The sequence below is a fragment of the Myxocyprinus asiaticus genome, chromosome 9 (assembly GCF_019703515.2).
Source record: "Myxocyprinus asiaticus isolate MX2 ecotype Aquarium Trade chromosome 9, UBuf_Myxa_2, whole genome shotgun sequence".
Taxonomy (NCBI): Eukaryota; Metazoa; Chordata; class Actinopteri; order Cypriniformes; family Catostomidae; genus Myxocyprinus; species Myxocyprinus asiaticus.
The window spans coordinates 13,955,317-13,967,731 of record NC_059352.1 but is presented as its reverse complement, the minus strand read 5'-3'; the positions used below and the strand labels follow the sequence as shown (position 1 = coordinate 13,967,731).

Sequence of the window (12,415 nt, the reverse complement as noted above, 5' to 3'; positions counted from 1 at the left end):
AGCATGCACACATACTGTATGCACACATAAATATCATTTTTCATTCTTTTCTCAGGCTGGTGTGTCGCATTGAAAGTAATGGGACAGAACTGAATCAGAGTGTAGATGTAACAATACAAGTGGATGAAAGGAGAGTGGACAGTGGATACTCCATCTCTGGAGAGGCCTGCGTGCATGGCTTAAGCTTTGTGGTAATGACATGAACATTCCTTACCTTTCATTACCACTGAAGATCAGTTATCTTGGAATTATGCTCCTCATTGTGATGATGTAGTATGATTACTTAAATGTGTTGGTTAAGGTTAAGTAAAGGATCATTTCAAAAGACATGAAACGAGCACTGCTATGGAAATGGTTGCTTTGGACATTAATTGTCAATTATACAGCTTAGCGGTCATTATAAAAAAACACCTCTTTGGCCACAGAATGCTGTGATTGTCCAGTCAGAATCAAGTTCAAGTATTTTAGAGAGACATGTATTAAGTTTTGATAATACTTTTTCAGCTAGAATAAAACAAAAGAGGAGTAAAAAGGGAAATTACTTTACGTGTCACGCCATTCTTGTGTTTTCCCGCCAAAGGACTCTTATTTTGAAGATCTTTGTTTTCCTTTGTTTTGTCTCTGTTCCTGGTTCCTTCCATGATTGCTTCCCGGGTGTGTCTTATTTACCTTGTTAGTCTGTGTATATAAAGTATACAGGTATACCCTGATGTTCTTTGTACCTTGGTTGGTTCTTGTTTGTATGTAGAGTGTTGTAAGCCAGCATACTGCTGTTGGGTTTATGTTTACCTTCTTTGTTGAGTTACCTCCTTCTTCTGTGTGTTAATCATAAAAAGAGCTGCATTTGGATCCTCTCTCTCACCTCATCCCTACACAAACCCTGACAGAAGAACCGACCACACAAAATGGATCCAGCAGCACTGATTGAGAGACTTTTCCAAAGGTCCACTCCTGCGGCAGAATGCAGGAATCTGGCCGCCCAATTGAACTGGAATGAGAGATCCCTCAGAGCTATGTTCTGGTTTGGACTTAATGGCCCTGTGAGGAAGCTGGTCCCTTTAGAATGTGATTGTCTGTCAGGGCTGACCTTCTGCACTCAGCTCTGGTGGTCTGGGAGACCCCCTCGATGGAGGCCCCTCTGCTTCTAGCTACAGTGGTCTGGCAGACCCACTTGATGGAGGCCCCTCTGCTCCTAGCTCCGGTGGTCCTGGAGACCCTCTCGACGGAGGCCCCTCTGCTTCTAGCTCCGGTGGTTCCGGAGACCCCCTCAACGGAGGCCCCTCTGCTCCTAGCTTCGTTGGTTCTGGAGACCCCCCCCGGACTGAGGCCCTTCTGCTTCCCGCTCCTCCTCCAGCGGCTCCGCCCGCTCCGCCTCCCGTGGATCTGCCCACTCCTTCTTCTGAGGCTCTTCCTCCTGCGGTTCCGCCCACTCCACCCTATGAGTTTTCTGAGGCGCCACCCTCCGTGGCTCCTCCCTCCGAGCTCTCCATAGCTCCGTCCACTCTGCCTCATGAGAGTCCTGCGGCTCCGCCCATTCCGCCTCCTGCAGCTCCATCCGCTTCATCCCCTGAGCCTCCCGTGGCTTCGTCTCCTGAGCCACATACTGCTCTGCCCCTGGGGATCTGCCTCCTGAGACTCAATTCCCTGAGCCTTCTGCGGCTTCGCCCACTCCTCTAGCGGCTCCGCCCACTCCTCCTCTTGAGACCCCAGCGGCTCCGCCCACTCCGCCTACTGTGGTTCCGCCTGCTCCACCTCATGACAGTCCTACAGCTCCACCTGCTCTGCCTCCTGAGACTTCTGCGGCTCTGCCCACTCCATCTCCTGAGCCTATTGTGGCTCCGCCTCCTGTGGCACCGCCCCATGAGATCCCAGCTGCTTTGCCTCTTGTCCTTCTAAGGTACTGCCCCCTGAACTTCCTGTGGCTCAGCCTCTTGAGCCTCCACCTCCTGCTGCTCTGCCCCCTGAGCCCTTGCCTCCTGCAGCTCCGTCTCCCGAGCCTCCATCCCTGGCATCTCTGCCCTCGGAGTCTCTACCTTCAGCGGATCCACCCCCTGAGCCTCCACCTCCTGTGGCTCTGGTCTGGTCTCCTGATTCTCCACCAGTTCCATCTTGGTATCCAGAAATTCCACCAACTCCGCCTAGGCCGCCGGACCCCGCTCCCTTCCTGGAGCCACCACCCAAACAGCCAGACCCTGCTTCCTTCCTGGAGCCACTTCCCTGACCATCAGCTCCTCCCTGGTCCCCTGGTTTATGCCTATCTCCGGGCTTTGCTTCATTGTCTTCCATTTCTTTGGGCTTCAGGAGCCACCCTTTGGGGGGGGGGGTTTGATGTTCTGTCATGTCATTCTTGTGGTTTCCCCCCAAGGACTTTTTTTTTTTTTTTTTTTTTTTGAATTTCTCCCCTTTTCTCCCCAATTTGGTATGCTCAATTCCCAATGTGCTCTAAGTCCTTGTGATTGCTTAGTGACTCGCCTCAATCTGGGTGGCAGTGGATGAATCTCAGTTGCCTAAGCATCTGAGACCGTCAATCCGTGCATTTTATCATGTGGCTTGTTGAGCGCGTTACCGCGGAGACCTAGCATGTGTGGAGTTACCTCCTTCTGTTTGTTTATCATTAAAATAGCTGCATTTGGATCCTCTCTCTCACCTTATCCCTACACAAATCCTGACAACATGATTTTGCTGTTTTTAAATTATATAATATTAATTGATCTTTCATGTCTCATATCTCCAATCAGACCCCAGAAATCACAGATATCAGTCCAGACTATGGACCTCAGATTGGGGGAACCCTGATCACCCTATCTGGAAAACATCTGGATGCTGGCAGTAGCAGAACAGTCAACCTTGGAGACAGAATATGCCCTGTTGAAAGGTTATTGTGCCAGGTTATAAAATTCAACTGTTAGAAGTCATGGTCTAGAAATATAATAGGTATGCCAGAGTTGTTCTTCATTAACTATTGCAATCTGACTTTTTCATTCCTGTAATTTTTCCACAGCGTCTCCAGCAACGGGACTTCTGTAGTTTGCAGGTCTGAAGGTGTGGAGGAGATTACAAAAGTAGATGTGAAAGTTGTAATTGATGAATCAACTATTTCTGCCACAAAAATGTTTAGCTACAGGGTGAATCCTCAGGTGATGGGGGTGAAACCCAATTGTGCTTTTAGAAGGTGAGTCAAAACATTGCATTTTGCTCTTGCCACAATTGCTATAGTTTTTTCACTGTGCTATAGCATATTATGATCCTGTACAAGTGTTGTGTATAACACTGTGCAGAAATAAGACTGCATTGTTTCAGGTTCAAATTGGTTTACATTCCATTGTCCAACTGCCATGAGGCACAAATGGTGGAGTGTTAAATAAAAAGACTATAGGTTTAAGTATACTTTAGTATAAGTTTTTATTAGCCAATTGAACATTTTTGATGATCATTTTGACACATCAAATGACAGACTACAATTAAGGCCCCATGAAATCAAATTCAGTGTTTTGTGGCTTTTAGTCCATCCATGTAGTCCATTTGGCAAAAAAAAAACCACAAAAAAAAACCACAAGCTGTATGACGTGTCCCACTCCAATTTCATGATTCAATAGTAAATTGAATTTAAATGTGATATTTAACATTTGAATTCAAAATAACACAACTTTAAATATACTGCAATAGTGATGTGAATACTAATTAAATTGTTCATTATGCATTTTTGGGGTCCTGCTACAATGAAGAGGATCAAAAATTACTATCATAGGTCAGAATCTGGACTCTGTTTCCCAGGCCATCATTAACTACATAGGCAACAGCACAAGACCTGTGCAAACCGTAAGACTCTTTCTCCTTTACATTAAAGGTTTGTGTTTTAAACAGCCATGTTTAGAAATATATTGTCACTAATTAAATATTGTAATATTAGGTGTGTGCTGGTCAGGGGAATCCCTCACAGATGGAGTGTACAAGTCCAGTATGTGATGAGTCACATGGAATTCTCTCAGTGCATCTGGATGGCACAAAAGAACTCCTGCCTGAAATTTTCACCTGTCATGCTAATGCAGAGCCCATCCCATTTGAAACGGAAGGCCATGTGCTTGAACTCAGCCAAGGACAGGACAAAATTTCAGTACATGTACGTCTCGCTTCATAGTCAAACCCACTTTATATTAGGTGTCTTTAACTACTATGTATGTACTTAAGAATTTGATACAAATACAAATGTACTTATTATGTACCTGCATTTAATTGTACATCTATAGTTACACTGTTAAACTTACCCATAATCCTAAACCTAACCCTACCCCAACCCTTACTCTAAACCCTAATCTAAACCCTACCCCTAAACTTACATGTACCTCAACCTCAGTAGCAGAAAATGTGAATCTTGTGAGAATTTTGCAGAACAACATATAGTTACACAATAAGCACATTGGCGGAAGGATGCCTTCTGTGGTACTGCCCCCTGATGGTAAAATTATGATTTAATTACAATTTTTGTCCTTAACGTTTTTATTACAGTGTTTTCCATTTTATAAAAGCAAGAAGTTTCTTGAGGGTTGGTTCTATGTCCTCAGACTACATTTATCTAGGTCCAAAGTCATCATCTGTAATTACTATAGATCAAATCATTAGACTTCCAAATGTAATATTTTATAATCTAATCACATTGTCTTTTTTTTTATTTCAGCACAAAAAACTGGGCCTGGTGTTTGGTTGCATGGATATCATCATGACAATTAATGGTGCGGATTGCAAGACTACAGTTCTAGACAATGAGATCACCTGCAGGATCCCCAAAAATCTGACCATACCCAGCAAGGGGGCGCCAGTCAAGGTGAGAGAATGTCAATCCATTTACTGCAATGTTCCATGCTCAATAGAAGTAATGCTTTATTGACAGCATTTGTGATATGCTGAAGATTACAGTATGCATTTATAAAGTCTATGGGGAAAGGCGTTGCACCAGAATTAATGTTAAAATACTCATTATTTTAAAACTAAAGCTAAAATATTTAAACATTTAAAATGTTAAAAGTATATTCTGGGTTCAATACAAGTTAAACTCAATTGACAGCATTTGTGGCATAATGTTGAAATGTTTTTACCATAAACAAAAAAAAAGCAGAAATCTGGGTTACAGTGATGCACTGACAATGGAAGTGAATGGGGCCAATTTGTAAATGTTAAAATACTTAAAGTTCAAAAGTAAAGCCACAAGACATAAACTATGCATTTTAACATGATTTTAGTATGATAAAATTGCTTGGCAACCTTTTCTGTGTAAAGTTATATCCAATTTTACAACTTCGTTGCCATGATGACGCAAGGCTGTAAACCATAAAACGATGGTAAAATGATGATTTAAAAACTTGACTGCTCAAATTATTATCATTATTTTTTTTTTTAAAGGGCTTTTATAAAATTATATGCTTCACATTTCTGCCTTTTTAAATCCTCCTAAAATTGACCCCATTCACTTCCATTGTAAGTGCCTCACTGTAACCTTGATTTTGCTTTTTTAAAGAAAAGGAGGGACAAGTCGAAATAATTTGTGGTAATCAATATTATGCTACAAATGCTGTCAATTAGCTTAACTTGTATTGAACTCGGAACATTCTTTTAAAATTACACTGCATCACTCTGACTGTATTTTTTTCAGGTGTCAGTGAATGGGGAAGTTTATGACATTGGCTTGGTGGTAATTGCAAACAATAATACCAATGTGGGAATTGTGCTGGGAATCGTAGCTGCAGTTGGCTTGGGGGCAGCTCTGGCCTACTTAGCCATGGCACAAGAGCGTAAGAGGAAGAAAGGTAAACCTATATTTTCCCCCGAAAACTATATAGAATGCAAAGTAATATAATGCAAATTAATTTTAACAGTATTATATATCTCTTTAAAGTGTGGATGTGTAGACAACTTAATTGCTTATATTGCTGGTGTTTTTGTTTTTAATTGCTGGTCTTTTCAGAAGGGATTTCTTTCACTTAAATGCTATATAATTATTATATTCAAGATTTGTTTGAAAGCTATCTCAAATTTTGCACAGTGTTGGTTGCATTGCATTGTTAAAGGGCTTTATTTGGTTGACAGCTACCCTTGCTGAAGTTCGGCTATCCATGCATTCAACTCGCACTGCAGTGGAGAATTATGACCGATCACCTGAAGGTGACTACAGAAGAGGTAAGAACCTGAAATCTGTTTTTGTGAAAACAATGATACAGATGCTCTGTTTGCTTGAACATCCTGACCAGTACAGCAACATTGGCTTAATCAATGTTGTCTGTTTGGGGCAGGACTGTGTCTTTGCCTGACCAGTGGTAGATGTGGGGAATGTTCAAGAAATAAGTCTGGAAAAAATTCATTGTTTTTGCAATTCAATTTGGTGATGCTAGTGGCACAAAAATTACATACTTCACCTTTCCAAGGTGTAGTATGAGTATGTAGAGCATTTTTTCTTTGAAGATTCACGGCATTCAAACTCCATTAAACATAAATGATGCATCCTGTAGGTATATCATTTTCTCCGTTCCAAGGATCAAGCACAACATTCTCCAGTTTGCCGTATACTGGGTCTGTGGACTCTGCAGCAGTTCCTCTGATGCCCACTCAGACATTCTCAATGTCCGCCCTCCGGCCAAACTTGTTGGAGGAGGTGAAGGATGTTTTGATCCCACCTAAGAAGCTCAAAATTCAGCAGGATCAGATCATTGGCAAAGGTTAATTTCTTAGGACGATCACCCATTTATCTAGTTTTGTTACATTCTTTTCTATATTTCTCTCTTTTTAGTAATACATCCAGTCATTGTCTAGTTCTATTTCACATTCTAATCTCAAATCTTTCTCAGGTCATTTTGGCACAGTGTATCATGGCTACCATATTGATAGTGAAGACAAAGAGATCCACTGTGCTGTCAAGTCATTGAACAGTGAGTAAACTCACACTGTTTTAGTGAACAAAGGCACTCAAATTAATTAAAACATGTTGAAATTACAGTGTACTGTAATGTTTCTTTTATATACTTTTTCAAGTATACCTTTTATAGATAACAAAAGATGCTTTTATGTTTGTTTTTTTTCTTGAAAGGGATCACTGATCTGGAGGAGGTGGAGCAGTTTTTGAGAGAAGGGATCCTTATGAAGGCCTTCCACCACCCTCATGTTTTATCTCTTCTGGGCATTCTTCTTCCAAATGATGGACTTCCCTTGGTGGTCCTGCCTTACATGAAGCATGGAGACCTCAGACATTTCATCCGCTCTGAGCAGAGGGTAACCAGGCATTTCATGCCACCTCCAAAACATTAAATTATACTGGAATAAATTCAAGTTGACAAAGTTATTGACCACTAGTCAAAAGTAAAAACGTCTGTCCAACACCTTTCAAACAGTCTGAAATGTTGCTTAGAAAAATATATTCTGTGAATATTTAGGCTCTAATAAAATTTCGATTTTCAATATTACTTATTAAAATAAGTTTATTTATTTTTTTAAAGTTCCATAAATACACTTCTGCCAATACTCTGATAACCTATATTGATTTCTATTCATATATACATCTCAGTAAATCAGTGTTGTGTGCTTTTCAGTCATTAAGTATAATGTAATAGCTGTCCTTCATGTTCAGAATCCCACAGTTAAAGACCTGATTGGCTTTGGTCTTCAAGTTGCCAAAGGAATGGAATATCTCGCAAACAAGAAGTTTGTACACAGAGACCTTGCCGCACGTAACTGCATGTAAGTAGCAGATCCATCTGTTGTTAATTTAACTATGGATAGATATGACATAACCTTAATTATCATAATTAATTTGAACAAGTATTAATGAAACCATAAATCATCAATAGACTTCTTATAATTTACCATATATATTTGATAAAGTCTATTGATATATACCATATGTCAATAGCCTTTTTGTATCTTAGAAAAGTACAATGAATATACACAAGGTTCTAACAAATGCAATAAAATGTCTTCCTAGGCTGGATGAGTCATTCACAGTGAAGGTGGCTGATTTTGGCATGGCACGTGATGTTTATGATAAGGAATACTATAGCATCCAAGATAATAAGAGAGCAAAGCTGCCAGTCAAATGGATGGCATTAGAAAGCCTGCAGACTCAAAAATTCACTACCAAATCAGATGTGGTAAGTAAACAAAGTTCATATTTATGAAGACTATTAATGATGATCTGATTATTTGCCGCACCTCCTGCATATTACAGAAACTAGGTATAATGATATAAAATATTCACAAATAAACAAAATGCAGATTGTTATACACAGTGTGTATTGTTCCCTCTAGTGGTCTTTTGGAGTACTGATGTGGGAGATGATGACTAGAGGGGCCAATCCGTATCCTGATGTGGACCCTTATGACATTACTTGCTATCTGATACAAGGCCGTCGACTGCCCCAGCCACAATACTGTTTAGATTCCTTGTATGATTATTTTTATGTATATACCTGACCTGGCTACATTATCATTATTTAGACACTGAATTTTACTATTTCTGATTAGCAGAATAACAAAGAAATAAACTCAGAACTACCCAAATTTACATTAAGATACTAAGTGGAAATAAAGAATAGTAAAGCATTATGGTTTATACTATATTTATGCTTCACTTCACTTTCATTTTTTTAATGTAGGTTTTATTTCTGGTTTATTTACAGTTTCTCCTGTCATTTTCTCTGATTGTTAAGTTTAGTTTAGTTATTTTGTGTGCTGTCTAGTTCCAGTTTACTTTTATTTTTTATTTTTTTATATAATTTTATTATTTTAAGGTATGCCAAAGTTAACAGATATTCAAATATGCCTACCTGGTTTGGGATCAATAATCAGAAGATCTTCCAGATGATTGATATGTCAGGATTTTTTTCAGCTATAAATTGGGCTGCTCGTTGCACAGTCTCCCCCTGACAAACATTTTCCTCAACACAAATTTGGTAAAGTGTGAGTGGCAACCCGCATAGTTTTCCATTAAATTCGACCCAAATCATTATCAAAGGACAAAGATTATTTACTTTAGGCATCACTGATATATTGTGTGTATATATTTCATATAGCCTACACAATGTATTTTCAGTTACAACTATGTTCTTTTTTGGTTTGACAACTTGAAAGACTTATCAAGGCTACATACAGAGAAATTGCATATTAAACATTGCCATTTCTAATCGTTCAGTTTGCGCAGTAACACCAGTTTCATACACTAACCTGCAAACTCATCAACGTCACTTTGTTCATTCTTGAAGAAGTACAAAAACCTTAGTAACTTTAGACTGCCATCTGCTGTGCTGCATCAGCTCGGCCTGTGTATGTGTGTTTGATAACTTTCCTGAATGCGACCGGCTTCAGTAAATGTTATATCACCCTCTTGTGGTCTCCCAACGCTATTTCGCCAGACTCTAAAGAGTGAATTGGAAAGCATGCAAATTAGGCTTCTAATTTAAATGTCTGCTAATTTTAATAAATCGATGCCTGGAAAATATATAGATGAAATAACGTGCTGATCAATAATCGAAATTCTATGACATCCCTAATGCCTACTAGCAATAAATTTCTCTGGGCCGTCCAGGGTTATGGCCATTTTCATGTTTAATTAAGGCAGGTTGTAAAAGTTTCAAAATGTATAAAATACTGTGCATATAAAACTAAAATTAATTAGTTAGTTTTTATTGTAGTCAACAAAATTATTTTCTTTTAGTTTTCATTTTAAGTTTCATTAACAACATTTTGCATTGTAGGTGGTCCATCCTGGTGCAGTGTTGGCATCCAGAGCCTGAGAGGAGACCAGGGTTCTCCACACTCGTGCAAGCCATTCAACAGATCCTCTCCAGCCTGGAAGGAGAGCACTATATCAACCTCCAGATCACATATGTAAATCTGGATCAGCCCCGTCCCTACCCCTCTCTCTCTCCGGCCCCACCTGCAGCCTCAGAGCTGTCAGACCACTCCTCCACCACCTGACGCTGGGATCTTTAGTCTTCCACTGTAGAGTGAACTGAGTGTAGCTGCCTTCATCGCATGAATTCAAAGTCTTATATATGGTCTTGTGAACTGTGAGAACCAAAGGCCATGCACTAAAGATGATCTACTGTATCCAGAGGAACCCACTGTGTATTAAACAGAAGACAATGTCAGTTATTTGTGCGTTTGAAATGGTCATGCTTTTGTGAACCTTGCATGCAAGGAGTCACACAGCCAAATTGGTCACACTCTTTGGGATTTTAATTTTTGGGCAAGTGCACTTTTTCAGTGAATGCAAGGCTTGTGTTGTGTTGGATGCCAATGTCTTATTTAATACTTTAATACTAAAAAAAAAAAAAAAAAAAACAGAATTGTGTCACACTGGATAACAACTAAACATATGTTGTAAATTGTTTTTTTTGTTTTTTTTTGTCTGAGATGACTTTCAGTTTCACTTTTACTTTTTATGATACAAGACACTATTTCACACACAAAACTTTTTTATTTTATTTTATTATTTTTTATTTTTTTTTTTGCTTTCTGTAAAGATGACAGTGATAAATAAGATTACTTGAAATATGGTTTTATATGTTTTTTTCAACTTTTGAATTTTTTTGTGAAATTTTGTCTAAATAAATTTAGATAAATTGCTCACACAGCAAGATGTGGATAGTTGACATGAAATTCCAAGCAGTCCATGCCAGACTGTTTTTAAAACAATTACCTTTTACCTAATAACATTACATAACCTTAAACAACTTTTTTTTTCTAATTCTTGTTTAATTAAACATGCTGTGTTGATGACCTTATAATAATTGAGAGATTGCATGGATATTTGTGCTTATACAAAATTCATTTGTTTTCCTAGATGACTATTTACTGTAGATTAAAAAAAAGCTAAAAGGCAATTAAAACGGTGTCCAGTCACAACTCCTAAAATCCACACCTTCTCTTCTACAAATATCTTGTGCATTTTGGTCCATTTTAACCTAAAATCTTATGTCCATATTAGTTGTAGCCTATATCTAACTTTATACAATAGTAATTCCCATATAAAGGTTTATGTGTTATAATGGACATTACTTCATGAGACAGAGGCATAAATTATTTCTACGATGTAATTCAAGGAATGTATTGTCAGTTTTACCATGTCACCAGAGGTCAGTGTACACCTACTGTCAGCAATTGTCTTTACCCTCAAAGGATCAGTAGTTTTTTATAAAGATTTGCCTTCTAAAGGACTGCATTGAGTCATCAAAATCACATGTAGATGGAATACAACACCTTTAAATGCCAGTGTCTTGAAGTGCTAAGTCATTTCTGTCATTTGAGTTCATTTGACTGCTTGTATTGATCTCATTTAAATCAAATCGTATGAAGAAAGTGAGAATTCACTTCCCTGCAGGATACTTTTCCTAACACAATGAAACTGTGCTTAATTCAGTTTAGTTCAGCTTTGTTCTTCATCCAGAATAGAATTACATGATGCATGCATAGAAATTTTCCTCCATTATTTAATTCTTAAAAACAACTTTTTTCTTCCATTTTTTACATTTCTGCCACTGTTGACTTGAGCAATGTGAAACAAACTGGGGGGGGGGGGGGGGCGTTCTTATTTACAACTGGAACTTGACCATTTACTTTGGTCGGGACATGGATTGCCTGGTGACCGTTATCATCATGCTGATTTGGCAAATACTCTTTCACAGGTAGGAGGTGTCTGCAGTTTCTCCTATACTTTTTCCCTCCAGTCAGGATTATGTAAGACCTTGGTTCTTGACAGACTTCCTTCACCATTCCTCCAAGCACCAGGTAGTGGTGACCTTCCCACTCAAAGATATCAGCCACTACTGTTGACCATGGTAAGCTTGGGACAGCATGCAGTTGAAGGTGTTCCTTCTGCTGGTGGGGCTTGGTGCTGTTGCATACGGCACAAGATGTGATGTGAGCATCAGTGTCTTTTGTCATGGTGGGCCAAAAGAATATGCCACGTGCATGTCATTTGTAGACTCAGCTCCAGGGTGACCTCTATGAACAGTCTGTGTGTATTCTGACTGCAGTGTCTGTGGGATGACCACTTTATGGCCTTTTTACACAATTCCATCGTCTGTGGCCAGTTCATGTCTGTATGGATGAAACGGCCGTATTGCTGGGGGGATGCTGTGCAGTTTGGTTGGCCATCCTTGTCTGATGGTGTTGACGAGCATTTGTAAAGTAGGGTCACCTGCTGTATGCTGTTTGAGTTCATCCATGCGTGATGATGAGATGTTGCAAATGTTCATCACCTCAAAGGTGATTCCTCCTTTGACTTTTGCTGTGTGGATGCTTGTGGGGCTCATGACAAAGTGTCTGCTATGTACATGTCAAGTCAAGTCATTTTTATTTATATAGCGCTTTTCACAACACACATCGTTTCAAAGCAGCTTTACAGAAAATCATGCATTAACAAAAAATGAAA

The 12,415-nt window shown here is 39.3% G+C and overlaps 1 protein-coding gene across 2 annotated transcripts in view; it reads left to right on the top strand.

Annotated features, from left to right (window-relative positions):
* Window positions 1-11,247, top strand: part of LOC127446552 (macrophage-stimulating protein receptor-like) — a 32,867-nt gene extending 21,620 nt beyond the window's left edge. For both annotated transcript variants that reach the window (XM_051707548.1, XM_051707549.1), the window contains exons 7-21: window positions 56-191; window positions 2,739-2,875; window positions 3,002-3,172; window positions 3,726-3,819; window positions 3,911-4,120; window positions 4,676-4,822; window positions 5,648-5,801; window positions 6,082-6,171; window positions 6,501-6,707; window positions 6,837-6,917; window positions 7,076-7,257; window positions 7,613-7,722; window positions 7,967-8,132; window positions 8,290-8,426; window positions 9,735-11,247. In XM_051707548.1, coding sequence (XP_051563508.1) covers window positions 56-191; window positions 2,739-2,875; window positions 3,002-3,172; window positions 3,726-3,819; window positions 3,911-4,120; window positions 4,676-4,822; window positions 5,648-5,801; window positions 6,082-6,171; window positions 6,501-6,707; window positions 6,837-6,917; window positions 7,076-7,257; window positions 7,613-7,722; window positions 7,967-8,132; window positions 8,290-8,426; window positions 9,735-9,957 — 2,245 coding nt within the window. In that variant the 3' untranslated portion in view covers window positions 9,958-11,247. The remainder of the gene's footprint in view (window positions 1-55; window positions 192-2,738; window positions 2,876-3,001; window positions 3,173-3,725; window positions 3,820-3,910; window positions 4,121-4,675; window positions 4,823-5,647; window positions 5,802-6,081; window positions 6,172-6,500; window positions 6,708-6,836; window positions 6,918-7,075; window positions 7,258-7,612; window positions 7,723-7,966; window positions 8,133-8,289; window positions 8,427-9,734) is intronic.
* Window positions 11,248-12,415: the final 1,168 nt, after the last annotated feature.